This window comes from Pongo pygmaeus, chromosome 12, assembly GCF_028885625.2.
Source record: "Pongo pygmaeus isolate AG05252 chromosome 12, NHGRI_mPonPyg2-v2.0_pri, whole genome shotgun sequence".
Taxonomy (NCBI): domain Eukaryota; kingdom Metazoa; phylum Chordata; class Mammalia; order Primates; family Hominidae; genus Pongo; species Pongo pygmaeus.
This window is the reverse complement of record NC_072385.2, coordinates 105,384,096-105,404,250: the sequence shown is the minus strand read 5'-3', so window position 1 is coordinate 105,404,250 and position 20,155 is coordinate 105,384,096. Positions and strand designations below refer to the sequence as shown.

The window sequence follows — 20,155 nt, the reverse complement described above, 5'->3', positions numbered from 1 at the left end:
CATCATTTCTATATGGATACTTGTATTGGATTGGGATGTGAAACACATCTCACACTGTGGGTCAAGATAAAAACAGTCTCAAGAGCTGGGCGCGGTGGCTCACGCCTGTAATCCCAGCACTTTAGGAGGCCGAGGCGGGTGGATCACAAGGTTAGGAGTTTGAGACCAGTCTGGCCAATATGGTGAAACCCCGTCTCTACTAAAAATACAAAAATTAGCCGGGCTTGGTGGCAGGCACCTGTAGTCCCAGCTACTCAGGAGGCTGAGGCAGGAGAATCACTTGAACCCAGGAGGCAGAGGTTGCAGTGAGCCAAGATCATGCCACTGCACTCCAGCCTGGGCGACAGAGAGAGACTCTGTCTCAAAAGAAAATAAAAAGAAAAGAAAAAAACAGTCTCAAGAAAAGCGCCTGGAGTAGATTCCTATACCAGTCTTTAGGTGTGCACACTTTGGGTTTTAATAGGCTCTGCCTCCTAATTGCCCTCCAAAGTGGCTGAACTCTCATATTTCCACCAGTGGCAGTGAGCACCTATTTTCTACAACCTTCCCAACACTTGTTCTCAGACTTAATGATTTTTGTCAACATGAGAAATTCCTGCAAGATCTAGTCATGTTGATGACGTATGAATTGAGTTTATTCACACTTAGAAGCTCACACTATTAATTGGTTCAAAACATATGACAAAAGTAATCATGCCCCCTCATTTTTAAACAGCTGTAAACCAATAAGATGATGTCCATAAATTTAGCTAATTATAGCAACACCCGCTAGCATCCACTCAAATTCCCTCTTTATTTTATTTCTTCTTCCATCTTGATTTTTCCTGTTGCACAAAAACCACCAAGGCTTTGATGCCTGGAATAAATCTAACCTCCACTTCCACTTACCCCAGAGGCCCTGTGGCTCCTAGGCCTGGCTCCTTTGGCCTCCTGGCCAGGCCCGCTGGTGTTGCCCTTCTCACAGCCCAGACCCACACTCACCTCCTAGTGGTACCTCTGGCCACACCTCCCTGTTTAAGCTAATCCTGTGGTGTAGCTTAGCATCCTCATTTGAGAAGTTCTTACGTGGCATTTTTATTTTTCTGAAAGCACATCTCAGGTATAAGCTCTCCCTCGGTGGTTGTAAAAATGTGCTCTGTAGATGGCCGGGCATGGTGGCTCATGCCTGTAATCTCAGAACTTTGGGAGGCCAAGGCAGGTGGATCACTTGAGGTTAGGAGTTCGAGACCAGCCTGGCCAACGTGGGGAAACCCCATCTCTACCAAAAATACAAAAATTAGCTGGGTGTGGTGGTGCATGCCTGTAGTCCCAGCTACTCGGGAGGCTGAGGCAGGAGAATCACTGAACCCAGGAAGTGGAAGCTGCAGTGAGCCGAGATCATGTCACTGCACTCTAGCCTGAGCAACAGAGTGAGACTCTGTCTTTAAAAACAAAACAAGACAAAACAAATGCTCTGTAGAGACCCAGGGGCCACTGGAGATCCCTCTGTGGGCAAATGTTGAGAAGGTGGGCACCAGCTGCCACCTGACCTTACAGAGCAAGTGTCAAGGGTTTCCTAAAAGTTCACACAAGAAAAACATGTTTTACCCTTAAGAGGAAATGTTGAGCTACTGTCCTGCCCCAACTTAGGACCTGAATTCTCTTCCCCTGTGGAGACCTTTGGGCTCATTTAATGGGAAATAAACAAGGGCCTGTGTCCACAGTTGTTCTTTAGGAGTTTCTTATGACCAAAGTCAGAGAGTCAAGTCAGCAACTATCCATTAGGTGTGACAATGACTCTGAAGGCAGGTGCTTCAGAGGTAAATGATGAGCTGGCTCACAGCAGTGACCTGTGGATGCTTTTTGGATCTGGACACTTGCTTACTGCTCTCTAGTTAAATTTGCTTTATTAATGAGTAAGATTTTAAAAATCAGAAGAAAAAAATGAAAAAAAAATTGCTGATTACAAGAAAACAGACACATTTATCCCTTGTAAATGTCTCTAGCTACAGGTGGCAGCCTTTTGGAGGGTACACTGGTGTGTGATTCAAGAAACCTAAACGTGTTTCTAGTTTTTGACTGAATAATATCCCATTTCTGGGTATAAATCCCAAGAAAATAATTTATTAGAAAGAGTTAAGTCGGGTCTCAGGCACATGTTTGATAATAGACATTCTTCCAAACCAGGGGGCAAATGATACAAATGGAAATGTACAAGTTCATTTGAAGAAATCAGCTTTTTCCTGACTTTGGGTTCTAGGAGTTTATTATGTATGGCCTTATAGAGGAGGGACATCTTATACGAGCATAATATCTTTTACTGAGAAACGGGGACAGTTGGTGTCCCGAGCGACAACTATGCAGTGCCTGGAATGACTGGGTGGGCCCCGATTCCCTCTGCAGCTGCAAGTGAACACCTTGACCAGGGGTTTCTACAGCAAGATTCACACTTTAGGGAGAGCCACGCAGGGTCCCCCGCCTCTCCAGGGACAGTGGGTATGGTTCAGATGCCTCTAGACAGAGTTCCCCTGGGCTCTTCAGGAAAGAGAGAGTGATGTTTGATGTCACGGTCAGGGAGCAGCTCACTTAGGAGAAAACTAGACAGAAGGCTTTACGGTAACAAACCTGGCTGACCTGGCCTCCCAGAAGCCAGCCTCACACCAAAGCAGGGACAGCCGGTGAAGGGGCAGAGAGATAGGGACACTGCATTTCCTCCTGTGCGGTGCCAGCCCGGGTGATTGACAGCTGTCTCCAGAGTCACTGCCTGTGTCCCCTCCGGGAAACAGAACAGCTCCTTGGCCTTCCTTGTCCTCCTGTCTGAGCCAAGTTGCCTTAGGGGACAGCCAGTCTACAGGCAACTTAGAAGTTTGTCTTGTAATTTTTATTATTTTTCACATTGAAAAGGTAAAGCAGGCATGAGCCACTGCACCCAGCCTGTAATCCAGCACTTTGGGAGGCCGAGATAGGTGGATCATTTGAGGTCAGGAGTTTGAGACCAGCCTGGCCAACATGGTGAAACCCTGTCTCTACTAAAAATACAAAAATTAGCTGGGCATGGTGGCGGGCACCTGTAATCCCAGCTACTCAGGAGGTGGAGGTTGCACTGAGCCGAAATCACACCACTGCACTCCAACCTGGGCAAAAGAGTGAGACTCCATCTCAAAAAAAAAAAAAAAAAAAAAGCAGGGTCCATTTTTGAGGTCCTTCATTTGTTGATTTTCATGACCTGCAGGAAGGGGAGTGGTGTGTGTGTTGGGTGGGTGGGAGATGTCTTTAAATACTCAGGTGGCAGGACCCACTCATACTCTTTCTCTAGGAACCCTTATCTTAGGGCAAACACAGCAAGAGAAAGGCTGATAAAATAGGATCACATGAAAGTTCCGAGGCCCATCTGGGGCCTTAAATACAGGGTTAATTGTATTTCCCTGTTGGACCTGATTTTCTTTGGGGAAAAGCGATTCCTCAAGTCTTTGGGAGTAAGTCTCCCCTCCCTCAGTGTGAGCTTCAGAATCACACTAGGTATTTCTGATCTTGCTCTGACTTTGAGTTTGCCCTTTCCTGATGGAACTTGTCACCTATGGGGAGTTTGGTTTTTCCCAGGTGGATGATGGGTTGGGGAGAAAATGGATGAACAAAATGACAACAAAACTAGGAAGCTCTGGGAACTCTATCCTCGTTTGTGGAATGCCAGGTCTAGATGGTACCTTTGCCTGTGGTCTTGCCTGGCAGGGATGGGCCTGTTGTGAGTCTGGGTGGCCTCACCTCGTGGTCCTCCTGCAGGCACCCTCACTTAGCACGGTTCTTCTCTCACAGAACGGGCTTGCGGCGGGCGGTGTGGACAAGCTGATGGGGGTGCTGGACTACCTGCAGCAGGAGGTGAGGCCGCGGGCCTAGGGCTTCCCCAAGGGCGGTGGGGCCAATTTACCCTCATGTGGCCTCCACCGGGGTGGGGAAATGGACCCCTGTGAGGGAGACTGGGACCCTCGGGAAAGGGGAAACTTTAGAGAACCCCATCTTCCCATCCTTTCAAATGAGAACATGGCCCAGGAGAGCACACTCCACTCCTGCAAAGGAAACTTCTGAGAGAAACTCGGCTCTTCCTTGAGTCCTCGGTGGCCCTGCTCTTCCCTAAGGCCTCTCTCTACCTGAGTCTGGGGCGAGGATGAGATGGAGGGAGCCTGAGGACCTTCAAGACCTTTCTGCTCAGTGACCGTGATGCTGCTGCAGGGTCTGAGAATCGGCTGGGGGTTGCTGTGGCTCTGCCTTCCGCTTTGCTCCCCTGGAGGGCAGCTTTCTGCTGGAGGAGGCTGCAGGCCCATAGCCCCAGTGGTCTCCCTCCCCTGTGGACACTGGTGGGAGGTGCCCCGCCCACCGTGAGGGACAGAGTCCTGTTTCTGGATGGCACAGATGCAGGACTGGCAGCGCGGACTGACCCCAAACATCTCCCAAAGGATCATGCCCAATTAACCAAGGGGAGGCCCATCACACTCAACCACACCCCAACGGGGCCCAAGCAGGAGTTCCAGAAAGCCCGGCAGCCATGGCGACTTGGCAAATACTCACCTCCCTCTCTGTGTGTCCTCCTAGGTCCCCAGAGCGTTTGTAAACCTGGTGGACCTCTCTGAGGTTGCAGAGGTCTCTCGTCAGTATCACGGCACTTGGCTCAGGTAAAAGGGGAAGTGGAATGAGACTCGCATCCGTGACATGGCTGTCACGTGTGTGGCCTGTGGGGGTCCTTCATGTGCCTTAATCTATGAGGGAGCCCTAAAGAACAGAGGCCAACGGAGGCCGAGAAACACGTGCGAGCTCACACCCGAGCGAGTGGCAGAGTCGGGGTGGGGCGGGCCCTCTGCCAAGCATTGTTTTGGGGACTGAGTCAAAGAATAAAATACTCGGTCTGGTTGATGTCGTGCCAGAGGCTCTCCTCCGTGCCAGAGTGATCTGAGAGTTCGCCTTGGCAAAACATCCATAAGCTAAGAAGTGTTACTTCTGGAAATTGGATAGAAAAACGTAGCCTAAATGTAGTTTAACTTCACAGAACTTGATTCCTATATATTTCTGAAAATGTTCGTAGACTTTAAACTTTTTGGAGCCAAATCCTAAGAATTCTGGCTCTGGACCTAGAAAAGAAGTTCATGTGGAAAAAGTCAGGGCACGGGCGGTGGAGAAAAGAGGGTGCTGGAAGGGAGAGAAGGGGGTTGCCGAGGGAAAGGAGGGCTCTGAAGAGGACGCAAGACAGAGAAGGTACAGGGGAGGGAAAGGAGAATGGGATGTGGGTGTCTGGTTTGAAGAGCAATGAGCCGGGAGGAGGAGGACTGAGAGATGAAGGGGGAGAAAGAGCTTCCCTCTATCCCATACTCACCGCCCAGGAAGAGCTCTCCTCCATCCCATATCCACCCCCCAGGGAGAGCTCCCCTCCATCCCATACTCACCCTGTAACCCATACCCACCCCCTAGGGAGAGCTTCCCTCCATCCCATATCGACCCCCTAGGAAGAATGTCCCTCCATCCAATACCCACTCCCCAGGAACAGCTTCCCTCCATCCCATACCCACCCCCCAAGAAGGGATCACCCACCCTCTATTCTTCTCAACATTTGTGTCCTCTAAGACTTAAGCTTCTTCGTCCCTACTCTTTAAGCAACTCCCAGGCCCCTTCTTCCATAAGAGGCGGGCTGGATGCACCCCCTTCCCCCACACTGCCTCCCCTCTCTCATTCCTGGTGTGTTTTAACCTGCAGCCCTGCACCCGAGCCCTGTAATTGCTCAGAGGAGACCTCCCGGCTGGCCAAGGTGGTGATGCAGTGGTCTTATCAGGTGAGCCCACTCTGGGATCCCAGGCTGCTGGCTCACCGGGGTGGGGTGGTAACCAAGGAGAACAGGAATGATAGGGACAATTAGTTGAGTTTGCTAATGTTAGGACTTCTCCAGCTGAATTCAGGACTAAGTCAAGAGCAAAGAGAGCTACTCTTGCTTCACGTCGTGGTGGTGATTTCAGTATTCCTGCATGTAAAATGGGGCCTGCAGTACTCATAGGGGTGTGAGTTGGGGGACAGTGGGGGTACTTGAGGCAAAAGATAGTGAGGAACTTCGAAGATTCATTCTGGAATGCTTTTGGTCATCCACTTGTAGTACCACATCTGGAGCGGGTGAGCTGGTTTTGCCCAGTGTGCCTGTCCCTAGCTTACAGCCCAAAGGCAAACCAGGGCTCCTGAAGATACACATTCCAGTTCACAGAAGAGACACCAAGAGAGGGTGAAGGAGTTGGGCGTGGTGGCTCACACCTGTAATCCCAGTATTTTGGAAGGCTGAGGCGGGCAGATCACTTGAGGTCAGGAGTTCTGGGCAACATGGTGAAACCTCATCTCTACTAAAAATACAAAAATTAGCTAGGCATGGTAGCATGTGCCTATAGTCCCAGCTACTTGGGAGGCTGAGGCAGGAGAAGTCGTTTGAGCTTGGGAGGTAGAGGTTGCAGTGAGCCGAGATCGCACCACTGCACTCCAGCCTGGGCAAGAAGCAAGACTCCGTCTCATAAATAAATAAATAAATAAATAAATAAATAAATAAATAAATAAGGGTGAAGGGCTCAATGAAAGCCACCATCCCTCTTAGCAAACAGCTCAAAGCACAGTTTCTGTTAGCATGTGTTAACATGATGACTTTTGCTTAAGAAGAAAATTGCATTTGAATTTGCATGGCACCTCTCTCGCTCTGGAAATGACAACATTTTTTGAGTGGTTAAGGCACCTGACTCTACCGAACTTAGCTCTTGAAGAGAGCAGGGGGCCCTGCCACACGCTGGGCTGTCTTGTCGTTCCTAAGCTTCCAGAGAATATATTTTAGGTCTGTCTCTGGTATTACCTAATGCTGGTACTTCAGAGACAAATGAAAACTCAGCTTAGCTATCAAAGAGCCCTGAAGGGTGAGACAAGAGGGAGCTTCAGAATAGCACTTGAGAACAACGCAAGGGGCAGATCCTGTCCCAGGGCTGCCGAGAATGATTTGGTCAGGGCTGGGGATGGCTCTGCCTCGCTCATGTTCCTGGATGGGCACCTCTCTGCTCCCTTCTCCAGGAAGCCTGGAACAGCCTCCTGGCCTCCAGCAGGTACAGTGAGCAGGAGTCCTTCACCGTGGTTTTCCAGCCTTTCTTCTATGAGACCACCCCGTCTCTACCCTCGGTAAGTGGGGGCTGCATGGCGTATCAAGAGTGTGGTAGGGGCCGGGCATGGTGGCTCACTCCTGTAATCCCAGCACTTTGGGAGGCCGAGGTGGGTGGATTACTTGAGATCAGGAGTTGAAGACCAACCTGGCCAACATGGTGAAACCCTGTCTCTACTAAAAATACAAAAATTAGCCAGGCATGATGGTGGGCGCCTGTAATCCCAGCTACTCGGGAGGCTGAGGCATGAGAATCGCTTGAACCTGGGAGGCAGAGGCTTCAGTGAGCTGAGATCCTGCCACTGCACTCCAGCCTGGGCAATAGAACGAGACTCAGTCTCAAAAAAAAAAAAAAGTGTGAAGAGTGTGGTGGGGAGGAGGCCCGGGCCATACATCTGTTCCTGCCCCCCTCCCACCCTTACCCCAATAAGCCTCAGCCCAATTCAGCTCTCCTGACCCCAGGATGCATAGTCTTAGGGGAAATACCCCCATATTATACTTTCCTGTACAATTTCCTCACAGGGTTGAATAGCCCCCATGAAATGGACTGTTAGAGACAGGGCAGCCCAGGGTGAATGCCCTAGCTTCCCCTCCTGGCTCTGGGGTGACCAGCTGTGTGATCTTGGACAAGGTGTTGAACTCTGTTCCGTAAAATCAGGGCCATTTAGTAACATGTTCTCCCTCTCGGTGGCCATCAGGGCCACATGAGTTAATACTTGGGGGGATGTAGAGTGGCATCCAGTGCTGGGGAAGTGCACCTCTTGGCCATTGTGGTTATTCCAAAGAGAATCTCCAGGGATGCCAACTCTTGTCCCTCCCCCAGCATGCTCCTCTCCATCCATCTCTGGAAGGGAGGGGAATCTGAGTTGCCCTTGCCCTTGCCCCCTCCCCCAGGACACTGGGCAAGGGGCCACCCAGACCATGTAGCACTTGGTCCACACTTGCTGACCGAGGTCTCCGCAGCCTCAGTCCTGTGTCTGGGAACAGTCCCTCCCTCCAGGCTCCTGGCTCCTGCCTGTTGGAATCCTTGTGCCATCTCCACGCCATAAACAGTGTTTAAAGTGATGGTTTAAGAGGGTGAGGAGAAATATTAGCTCACGTTCCCTTCCTTCATCCTCCTACTCAGATCACACCTGAATCATTTCCCTGCCACCCCCTCCTTCCACTGTTTAGTTCAGTGACAGAGAACCCCATGATGACATGGAGCTGCCTGACGCGCCACCTGCTCCTGCAGGCCCTGACCTCAAGGCCCTGACCCCAGATGGTGGTCTCATAAGTGCCCCTGTTATTGACGAGCGGCTGAGAGAAAGGGCCTAGACAGATCAGGCCACCCCAACTCTATGCCAGAGAGAGCTTCAAAGTGTGCAGCAGGTCCGTTGCATTCCTGGGGAGACAAAAGGTCCCGCTGTCAACCGGTTCTTTTTTAGGAGGACCCCCCACTCCAGGATTCTACCACATTGGCCTGGCATCTCTGGAATAGGATGGTGAGTAGATGGGGCCTGGGGTGGGGCCCACAGAGAAGGGGCAGGGTCTCCACCACCACTGAGCCCACCGTGCTGAGGAGGGGCTGCAGGGCGCCCCAGGATCCCAGGACAATGGTTCTGGGCCACCAGGGATGCTTCTATCTCCCGGTGATGCCCCTCTCTGACTGCCTGAGAGTTTGCCTCGCCACAGGTGCTGCGCTGCAGCCAGGCCAGTGAGCAGCAAGGGTCTCACAGGAGCCTCAGCCCTGGTTTCCCAGAGGCAGGGCCATTTCTCAGAGTCTGTGTGGAAGACCTGCTTGAGTCAAGCACTGGGGAATCTGCTCCCCTCACCATTCCTGTCCAGCCTGCCCTCACACTTGGGCAGTGTTGTGCGGTTGTCAAGGCCCAAGGTGGTGCCTGGGACAAGCGTGGACTTCAGCGTGATGAAGGCCTGGGTTGGAATGTGAGTGGCCCACCACTCACAAGCTCTGTGAACTCAGGTCTCAATGCTCTTTCTGCAAAATCCAGGTCAGCCCCTGGCCCAACATATCTAGTGTGCAGCTCGCTCCTGGCCTGTAGTAAGCACTCCACATGGGTTGGCCTTTTTACTGTAACTGTAACAGGATTTCCCCAGATGCCAAAGGGCTCCCAGGGATATCTGGGATTAGTCAGGGGATGGAGTGTGATGTCAAGGCTTTGAATCTTTTCAGGGCATCAGACAGAGAGACCTGAATTTGCCATTTATTTTCTTCCCACCCAAGCTGCCTTATTTTTAGAATTCTAGTGACGGAAATTCATTTTTCTTCTTTTGTGGATCCATCTCCACAACTGACATACTGTGTTGAGTACCAGGGACAGCTGCATTTCAGCACACATGAGCCAGTGTGAAACAGAGTGTAGGGAGGGAAGGGGCACAGCCTCCGACAGTCCCTGACACTGGAAACGTACTGTTTGTCCTTTGAAGAAGGCATTTGAGTTCTCTGAACAGGGACGTTTCTCCGTGTGCCTGGCACTTGCAGGGAATATGTCCCCAGAAATCCACTTTGCTGCTGATCTCCTGTGATGGGCAGAGAAGAGGAACCTGGCCCCTCCAGCAGGGACTGCTCTCCCAAGCTCTCTCTCAGGGAGAGGAGGGCTGATGATTCTAGCTCAGCCAAACCTCTCCTCTCCTGCCATCTTTCTCCCAACCAACAAAAGGACACTTGTGACATGGCTTGCCCTTGGAGGTGCCATACCACCTTGTACCCTGCCCTTGTACCCTCCATGGTTCCAAGGGGGATACAAGAGACCCACCGAATGTGGCTTCTGTGCTCACCAGGCTTCAGGTGTAGCTGGGAAGGGCCAGACAGCCCAGAGGAACAAGAGTCAACAGGGACTCAGCCAGCAGTGATGTGCTGGGCCATGCACCAAGAAGCAATGAGGCCAGGAGAGCCCATGAAGAGATTTGAATGGGCTTTGTGAAATGTGTTGGAGGAGGTCAGGGAGGGCGTTCCCAGGCAAAGGGACCTTTGTGAGCAAAGGGCATGGAGAGAAGAATGCGTCAGATGCAGCAGCAAGGGCAGGAAGAGGCCTGTCTGATAAGAGAAGAGATACGGAGATAAGGCTCCGAGCGTGAAAGGAGCCCTTGAGCACCAGACAGAGAAGCTGGGGAGGGCAGGTCCAGGGAGAGGGCTGGATTCCTATCCCTTTCTCCTTTCATCATGCTATTTGTCCTTGATGTTTGTGGCAATAGCAATAGTAACCACCTTTACAGAGCTGCCGGGTGGTGGTCCCATGCATAAAAATAAGGTACACCTTACGTACGGTCTCTTAAAACTACTCGAGGGTCAGGATGAGCATGTACACAGGAATGGAAGGTCTCACCCTCAAGGCCAAAGGCCTGCGACACAGAGAGTGTCACAAGGGCTTAGAAGAGGAGGAGGATGTGGCTTTCCTAGGTAAGCAGTGACCTCACTCTCTCCACACCCATACAACAAGTCCAGTTTCCCAGTGCAAACCCAGTGCTTGGAGGGGGTTCTCCAAGCATCCCCAGTCCCTAGTTTCCTCACAAGCAAAATGCCAGACCATCCCACAGTTCCCGGATCCAGCACAGCTGCTGGAACACATCAGAAGCTCCTGCAGACCCGAATTCAGCCATGAGAAGTGACGGGTTTAACAGGTTAGGGCAAAGGGCACTGGACGGGAGCCAGAAAACCCGGGCTCTGATTTCAGTCCCACTTTCGGTGGTTTCTTGAGGCAAGTCACATGGTCTTTCGGGGTATCCATTTTCTCTACCTGCCAAAAAGGTCTAAGCACCCTTAGCCAGCACCCGAGGGTTTGTGAAAATATGGGAGGGAATTGGGCTCCTTCCTACCCTTGGTTTCGCTAATTGCGTCCTCCAGGTGTGGGGAGGGCAGGAGTCTCTGCCACCACATCTGTCATTCTTTGCTGGGCTGGACTGGGACATCAAGGTGAAAGGCAGGTGTGCCTGTTCTGTGTCTACCCTTGCAGACACAGAGCCCAGGTGAGGGCTGCCCTCTGTGTGGGGAGCAGAGAGGGACTGGCAGAATCCCCATGACCACAGGGAGTCCAGGTCCATTACTCTGTCCTCAACCACCCCCGGACACAGCTGTAGGGAAGGAGGATAGCTCTCAGCTCTGCCGCCCACAAAGCTGCATACCCAGACCACATCAGCATCCTCTCTCCCTCCCTCATCCTCCAAGCCCTCGCATAGGTGAGCATTGAGGACCAGCAAAGGAAAAGCTCCACACACCAGCATGGGAGGTGACAGCAGCCCCATCTAAACATGCCTGGAACCGTCCTGGCTGAGTGAGGCCTCCAGGCTGAAGCTTGCACTCCTGGTGCCAAGCCGAGGAGGATTTTGTGTCTGGGACACAGTTCATTCCCTAGGCCCTTTCTGCTGCTGCCTCAATAATTTCTGGTAATGCTTGTACATCAGTCATTTTGAAGGGACCCACCTTTAGGGAACTGATGTCCCTGGCCCTCTCAGTAATCACTGACCCCACCTTATGCCAAGTCTACACCAGGTGCCCAAGCCACGGGCAGAATAAGGAACTTGGGGATTGCTCACAGTCCAGGAAGGGTTCTGCTGCTCGGAGAGGATTTTTAAGGTCATCACCCTCACCCCTCCCACACTGCAGTTCATTCCTCGGTGGCAGGGAAGCCGTGCTGGGGAGATGTGCAGAGTGGAGTGGAAGCCCAGACTGGCCCTGGTTGTCCCTGGAGTAAATAGCAGCGCATGTGCATTTATGGGCCCCACAGCGTGGCAGGAGAAAGAGGCACACACGAGGAATTATTTGAAGTAATTGTGTCGTTTCCATCCTCTCTGGGGATTGGGGATGCAGGAGAAGAAAGGGTCAGAGCCATTGTAAAGGGAATGAACGGAAGCAAGGAGGATGGAGGGGACTCCTAAAGAGACATTTAGGACAAAGTTCTCAACGGAAATGGGTTTCTTGGGAAAACCGATGAATTTTCCTTCTTTGAGGCCCTTTAAAAAAAAAATAGACTCTGCTTTATTCACTTTATCAGAATCATTTAGATATGGCTCTTTCAAGGTTTCTTTCCAGATTCCATTACGGATTAAATTCTTGAAAGGTTGGGGAAAGGTGGGCGTGGTGGCTCATGCTTGTAATCCCAGCACTTTGGGAGTCCGAGGCAGGAGGAATGCTTAAACCCAGGAGTTTGAGAACAGCCTGGGCAACATGGCAAAAACCCCGCCTCTACTACAATACAAGAAATTAGCTGGGTATGGTGGCACACACCTATAGTCCCAGCTACTAAGGAAGCTGAGGTGGGAGAATCACTGGAGCTCAGGAAGTCGAGGCTGCAGTGAACTGTGATCGCACCACTGCACTCCAGTCTGAGCAATGAGAGTGAGACCCTGTCTCCAAAAAAAAAAAAAAAAAAAAAAATATTGGGGAAGAGAAGGTGGCAAGACAGATCAGCACCTGGCCCTCACCCAGGCCTGCTCAGTACTTCCTTTGACAGCCGTCTTGAATGTTTCAGGTGGGACCTTGTTTCTAGGAGCAGCCACCATCAGAATAAAACAGAAAGAAGTGTGGAGTCCATTTCCTCCCCTAGGCCTTGAACTAGAGAGTTGCCACTCCTTTTCCAAATGTTCAGCTAATTGTACCTCCTTATCTGATTCTCTTTCGGTCTGGCTGAAGAGCCAGTTCCACTAAGGGTAAAGTTCTTTTCTTGTTTCTTGCTTACTGGGGCATAGATGCTGGGGTAAGATACTGCTGAGGAATCTGAAATCCTCATGGAGGTTGGTAGAAGCTGTGACTGAATCAGACAGGCTGCCCCATCCAGTAGCTTCCCACGTCCCTTAGCAGAGTCATTGGAAGAGGAGGTGAGGGCCAGAGTTACCACCAGAGCCCAGCAGCTGTGGGAAGCCAGATGACAGTAAAACTGGTTCTCAAACAGTAGGAAATAGCACATGCAGAAGAAAATCTGCAGTCCCTCCAAGCCATTGCATTTCTCTTTGTAAGTGTTTATATGTGTATAATGAACATTTAAAAATAACAAAAACAACTTTTTTAAAAAATCCCTCCCTCCCTCTAATTCTTAAACGGCCTTTGCTTCCCTATGTCTAATGCTTTTACTAAGTTGATAATCTGCTGCTTTCTCCTGCTGTTATACCATAAATGTTTTATCTATGTTATTAGATGTCATTTGATGGCCTTCGTGGTTGTCATTTAAGTAGCTGCCTATTTCAGGGCGGATACCACACCACCCACTCCTGGCTCACTAGATACTCTAGCGGTTTGTGAGTGTTGGCTGTGCTGTGTTCCATGTCACTGTATTTGTGACCCCGTGAAAGACAGGAGACTTGACCCAGGCCCCATAACTTGCTTCACTCAAAGCTGTGAAAGCAGTTCTCGAGGAACGGAGGGTTTCCATTCTGTATTGTGTGCAGATTTACCTACATTTGGGTTGTGGACACAGGCTGCAGGGAGGACTTGGGAAAGAATACATGCTTTATGCAAAAGCAATGCATTTGCCCTTCCTTCCCATACCGGCTCTCCTGTCTAAGGGAACTTGAATCAATGAGCCAGAAAGTAGCTGGGCAGCAAGGAGGGGACAAGAAGCCAAGCTGGATAACCGGCCCCCACGTGATCAGAAAGCTGCATGACCCATTGCGAGATGTTTGGTTGGATGCAGGACACCAATGTTGGAGTCCCAGCTCTGCCCTGGCTGGCTGGGCCCCACCTCAACCTCTGCTGTGCAGCTTCTCCTTCTAGGAGAGGTAGACTAGGAAGTCCCTTCGAGATAGATATATATATATATATATATAAAACTGATGCTGCTTCTCATGCTGTGGTTCTCAGACTCGGGTGTGCATCAGAATCGCCTGGAGAGCTGCTTACAACACAGACTGCTGCCCCAGCCCCAGAGTCTCAGACTCAGTAGGCTGGGGATGGGGGCTGGACACGTGCATTTCTAATGCGTTCCCTGGTGCTGCTGCTGGACTAATGACTCTTTCTCACTGGTGACTTGGCAGGCTGCTACCTGCACAAAACTTCCCTGTTCTAAAGCCCACGTTCCTTTCTAGATGGAGCCAGCAGGAGAGAAAGATGAGCCATTGAGTGCAAAACACAGGAGGCCAATGAAGTGTCCCTCTCAGGTAGGAGGGACTGGGCAGAGGAGGGACTCTTATTGAATTGAGGGCACAGGTAGGGTGGGCAAGTGGGCTTTGCTGTGAAGTGGGTCTTAACTGAGATATGAGTCCTGGCTCTGTTCTTCTGGGCCTGCACACAGTTTTGCATACATAGCAGCCCTAATGTTTACAGCTGTGGGCCCTGAAAGCTGTTTTAGCAAAACTGCAGCCCCCTCCATGCCTGTGAAACACCACAGCTCACCTGGCCCCAAATGCTGCCCCCACATATCTCCTCTGGATCCGGGCCCTCTGCCCCAGATGCCATTTCCAGACCTTCTTCTACCACAGAGTGGCAAAGAAGGGAGGGATGCTGAGCATCTAAGTGCCTGAAAGGTGGATCATTTTGACTACATCTTAAATATGTGTCTAGTATGTATTAGGCTTATAATTAATGTTTCCAAATAAGTGGATGAGAAAATAACTGGACATAAATGAATGAGATTCTATCTTTTTTTTTCTTTTTTTTTTGAGACGGAGTCTCGCCCTGTTGCCAGGCTGGAGTGCAGTGGCACAATCTTGGCTCACTGCAACCTCCACCTCCCAGGTTCAAGCGATTCTCCTGCCTCAGCCTCCCAAGTGGCTGGGACTACAGGCACGTGCCACCACACCTAGCTAATTTTTTTGTATTTTTAGTCTTTCTATCATTTAATGCTAGTCAAGTATTTGGCTTTCTTGATGAATTGGTAAGTTTTTTGTTACTATGCAATAAGAAGTATACAATTCACCTTGTTTCCCTTTTTGCTTTGGCTGCCAAGAAGCTTAAAATTAGATTCCCTTCTCATCAAAATATATATACTTAGCCTGGTAGCATGAACCCCCAGGGTAAAGAGCAAGAGAGACTTACTATCACAAATGGGAAATGTCAACGCATTCATGAGTCCTTCAGGGACCAGAGAGAAGAGGCAGAGAATGGTTTGGTCCTCACTGGAAGCGTGATGTGAATGTTCCTGGTTGGCCAAAAGCATCACTGGATGCTCAAGCCTGATGATTAAGGGATACAGACTTCTGGGTCACGATTCCGACATGTCACCTTTCCCTGCAGGAGAGCCCCTATCTGTTCAGCTACAGGAACAGCAACTACCTGACCAGACTGCAGAAACCCCGAGATAAGCCTGAGGTAAGGAAAGGTTTTCTGTAATTGACAAACATGCAGATGAACCAGGGGCTGTATTTCTTGCTGAATCTTTGGAACCTTCCACCTGGTTTTTTGTTTGTTTGTTTTTTGAGATGGAGTCTCGCTCTGTTGCCCAGGCTGGAGTTCAGTGGTGCCATCTCGGCTCACTGCCACTTTCACCTCCTGGGTTCAAGCAGTTCTCCTGCCTCAGCCTCCTGAGTAGCTGGGGCTATAGGCGCGCACCACCACGCCTGGCTAATTTTTGTATTTTTTTAGTAGAGACGGGGTTTCACCATGTTAGCCAGGCTGGTCTTGAAATCCTGACCTCAAGCAATCTGCCTGCCTCAGCCTCCCAAAGTGCTGGGATTACAGATGTGAGCCCCTGCGCCCAGCCTGGATTATTTTAAAGCAGATCAACTGGCCAGATTTGCAACCTCAATACAATTTTTTTTTTTTTGGCGGGAGGAGGGCGAGGACAGAATCTTGCTATGTCATCCAGGCTGGAGTGCAATGGTATGATCTCAGCTCACTGTAACCTTAGCCTCCTAGGTTCAAGTGATTCTCCTGCCTCAGCCTCCTGAGTAGCTGGGATTATAGGCGCGCAGCACCACGTCCAGCTAATTTTTGTATTTTTAGTAGAGACAGGGTTTCATCATGTTGGCCAGGCTGGTCTCGAACTCCTGACCTCATGATCCACCCAACTCAGCCTCCCAAAGTGCTGAGATGACAGATGTGAGCCACTACGCCCAGCCATTCCATGTGGTTCTTTTAACATCCTGGAACTCCCGCTGCCTCTAGGCACATGGAGGTCTGCCACTGACTGCTGATGTTCAGTCAGGACAGGTTGGGGGAGGGAGAAGGATCCAGCATGTGGCCGTCCCCTGGGTGCCTGGAAGCAGGTCTCCCCCACAGTTCATCTTCAGAGCTGCCTCCACAACCAGCATGGGGGGCTTGACAGAGTGTCCGCACTGCCCAGCACCTCCTGTTCCCAATCTGTTTTGATGTAAGACAGATTCTTCTGACCCTTCCCAAATCTCTGACAAATTCTAAAATCATCTGAGAACTTCATCTGAAGAGAAAATTAAGAAGGAGCAGAGAATTGTGGTGAGGTCTGAACCCAGATCGTGTGGAACTCAAAAGCCCTTGAGTGGGTCCACACTGGTAGGGGGCCCCTGACGGGCGCTCATGCTTTGCTCACTGCTTTTCTCAGGAGTCTCCCCCTGAGACTTCCTGTGGAGATTAGGCAGGGCACCCTGCACTCCTCTGGGAAAGCAAGGAACACTCAAGGGTTGATGTCTTTTTTCCCAGAGAAGCGGGGACTGAGGTGGGCTGAGACAAATTTGGTCCTAGTGACATCCTTCCCTCCCTATTTTATGGAAAAGGGTGAGATTTACTCCAAATAGTGGAGGCAGAGTTGATGGCCTGGGCTTCCACCCCAACAGACACAGTGTGAGAGACTCGATTTATCAACTTGACTCACACTAATCAGTATAGCAATGAGTATACACCTGAGACGCAGCATGGCACAATGAGGTAAAGTAACCAGCTCTGGGTTCAAATCCAGACTCTTTCACTTATGGGCTCTGTGTCAATGAGCAAGATACTTAACCTCTCTGTGCCTTAGTTTTTTAACCTGGGAAATAAGGACAGTAATAGTCATAACTTGCGGAGTTATTAATGTCATAAGTCAATAAGTATAAAGCACTTAGAATCTAGCATACCATGAGTTCTGTATAAGTATTGCTATCATTATCATTGGATAAAAGCAGTGATACATTTCTTCAGGACACATTTATTGACTATCTGCTGTGTACCACTAGAATGCAAGCTCAGTGAGGCAGGAACTCAGGGTAGGTAGCAATAACTATTTGTTGAATGAAAACATGGATGGATAGGTGGATGGATGGATACCAGGTATGAGAGGTTAAAATGTAAGTAAAAAATAGGACTTGTCCCAAGGAACTCAGTCTGGTAGAGAAATAGACAACTAGGCAATTATAGCACAATGGTACTATAATAGGTACTGTAATGCATGTTTTCATGGGGTATTCTGGGAACACAGAGGAAGAGAAACTAAACCAGACAGGAGAAAGTTGAAGAAGGCTTTCCAAAGGATACCCGTGACCTCAGTCTTGAAGGGTGACTAAGGCTGAGGCAGATCGATGGGAGGGTGAGCAAATAGAAGGAAGGAAAGGGAAAGGGGAGAGGGTAACTACTTGGGCAAAGGCCTGGATGCAGGGAAATATGGAGACTCAGGTCAAGGGCTGGTGGTTTAGAACATTTAGAGGCCCCTTAGGCCATGCCAGGGAGATTGGACTCTTTGCTGAAGTTAATACAGAGTAGTAATTTATTTGTTCAACTATCAAATATTTGTTGAGCATCTACTATGCCAGGCACTGTTCTAGGCTCTGGGGACACAATAATCAACAACATGGATAAAAATCCCTGCCTTCATTGAGAACTTGGGCAGAGGAGTGACACATCAGATCACGTTGAGAACAACCACTCTGGATAGATTCAGAGGGTGAGGAGCAAGTCTGTGGGACAGACGGCCATGATGCTGGTGAATCATTGCAATATCCTGGCAAGAAATAACAAAGGCCTGAACTTAGGTGGAGGCAGAGGCACTGGAGCAGAGGGAACAGATTTGGGAGCACTTGGAAAAGATGTGGACAATTGAATATGAGTGTTGAAGGAGAGGGAGAAATCTTAAACGACATCAAAGTTTTACTTTATCTTAAATGATGTTTTCCAAAATAGAGGCCCCACTTCTCACCCATTTCTAATTTAGCAAAATCCATTTTCCTTATTTCCCTGTGTGTCTCATTTCAGGTAAGAGAAGGAGCAGAAATCAGATGTCCTGACAAAGACCCCTCCGATACGGTTCCCACCTCAGGTACACAGCTTGCACCCAGTGATTTTTAAATTCATTCGAGACCTGAAATCATCCAAGTAAGGGCTTTCCACATAACCTGAAATACTCCCAAGTGGTTTCTCAGGGACAACGGAAATAACTCTGTATGTATATTTGTAAGGCCATGTCTGCGTCTGACTATTCTTTAACTAAAATGTGATATCATTATCAGAAAGCATTTATTGAGCAGTAACCCTGTACCAGGCCATGTTCTGCAAAGAACCCAATGTTAGTTGTGTGGGTTGTCATCGTCCCTGCCTTGACACCTTGATGGGTGGATTTGTTCTCCAAAAGAGCAAAACTACCTTTAAGCAGAAAGCAAAAATAGCCAGTCCGTAGTCCCTGTCTGAGTTGCGTGCAGATTCACTCACACACACAGTGCACTAAAACACCACGCAGAGCAGGAAAGCACGTCATCTTATGAACACGCCATCTTCACTGCCTCTCAGTATTTCTAAAATGTCTGTTGCTGGGCCATAAAATGGGGTGTTCTAGGCAGTCATCAGCAATCTTCCCAAAGACGATCTGCCTGAGGGCTGTTGTACCTTTGCCTCCAGGCAAGGCAGCCTGGGGGTGATAGCTATGGGCATGTAACCTTGGGAAGTCATGGCCATCTGGTGACCTGAGTGACTCAAAACATCAGCCTAGGAGCATCTGTAGCAGTGTTATAGATTCCCATGCTTGGTCCTAAAGGCGGGGGACTCACGTGTCCATTTATTTGTTCGTTTATTTACTCATTTTTGTGTTAGAGGATTGTTGAGTGCCTCCTTGCCTTCAGGAGTTTACATTCTAATTGATCTATTGCTTCTCATGGCCTCAGGATTATAAAAAAACAGAAAGTTAAGTTTGGAGATGTCACAGTGCCTAGCAAGAATCTTCCGGGGATGCAAATCTTTGTAGTCAGATTGTCTCCTTGTGCTGAGCATCAGGAGAGCAAATAAATGCTTGGCTGCCCTTCACACATGCCGTAGCCCTCCACACTCCAACTAAGCCACATGGCTGGCAGGGAAGTTAAAAATATTCTAACCAAAACCTCGGTACATAACTGACTCTTGTTCTAAGTTGCAGAAGAATGGAATAGGGGATATAGATCTTACATATACACATTTAGTCTTTATTTCCCCTCATACATGGTGCCAACTCATTCGTATTAGTTAACTAGCAGGACTTTATTAGCAGAAATAAATTATCAGCTTCATATGTAGACCCTCCTATAATAAACACCCTTACTCAAAAATAGATAGATTAGCTATAGATACAGATAGATAGATGTGTGTCTATATAGATAGATAGATGTGTGTATATATATGTCTATAATATATATATATAGAGAGAAATTTTTTTTGAGACAGGGTCTCACTCTGTTGCCCAGGGTGGAGTACAGTGGCATGATTGTAGCTCACTGCAGCCTCAACCTCCTGGGGTCAAGTGATCCTCCTGCCTCAGCCTCCAAGTAGCTAGGACTATAGGCATTACCACCACACCTGCCTTTTTTTTTTTTTATTTTAAGAGATGGGGTCTTACTGTTGCCAGGGCTGGTCTTGAACTCCCAGGCTCAGGCGATCCTCCAGCGCTGGGATTACAGGCATAAACCAGCTCACCTGGTCTAGAGAGAACATCTGAATGTTTTAATAGCCACACACATTTACAGCAAAGTAATATCCATTCCCTTTTTAATCTTACTCTGAAAGAATGCTCTCTCAAGCATTTTGTAATCTGTCTAGATGATGTTTCTGTCATGAAAGTGATAACCAGCCAGTCTCACTAGAGCATATCTCAACATCTAAAAGCTGGGTAAAATGTAAACCTCTTCCTTATTCCCTGACCCTGAAGATTAGTGTGTTTATCAGCACTTGAAGATTAAAGA

At 49.3% G+C, this 20,155-nt stretch overlaps 1 protein-coding gene across 1 annotated transcript in view; it reads left to right on the top strand.

Moving 5' to 3' along the window:
- PLB1 (phospholipase B1) overlaps positions 1-20,155 on the top strand; it is a 119,144-nt gene that overhangs the window by 9,742 nt on the left and 89,247 nt on the right. The window contains exons 7-14 of the mRNA XM_054476049.2: positions 3,793-3,855; positions 4,567-4,646; positions 5,719-5,794; positions 7,054-7,158; positions 8,566-8,622; positions 14,156-14,227; positions 15,303-15,377; positions 18,207-18,270. Coding sequence (XP_054332024.1) covers positions 3,793-3,855; positions 4,567-4,646; positions 5,719-5,794; positions 7,054-7,158; positions 8,566-8,622; positions 14,156-14,227; positions 15,303-15,377; positions 18,207-18,270 — 592 coding nt within the window. The remainder of the gene's footprint in view (positions 1-3,792; positions 3,856-4,566; positions 4,647-5,718; positions 5,795-7,053; positions 7,159-8,565; positions 8,623-14,155; positions 14,228-15,302; positions 15,378-18,206; positions 18,271-20,155) is intronic.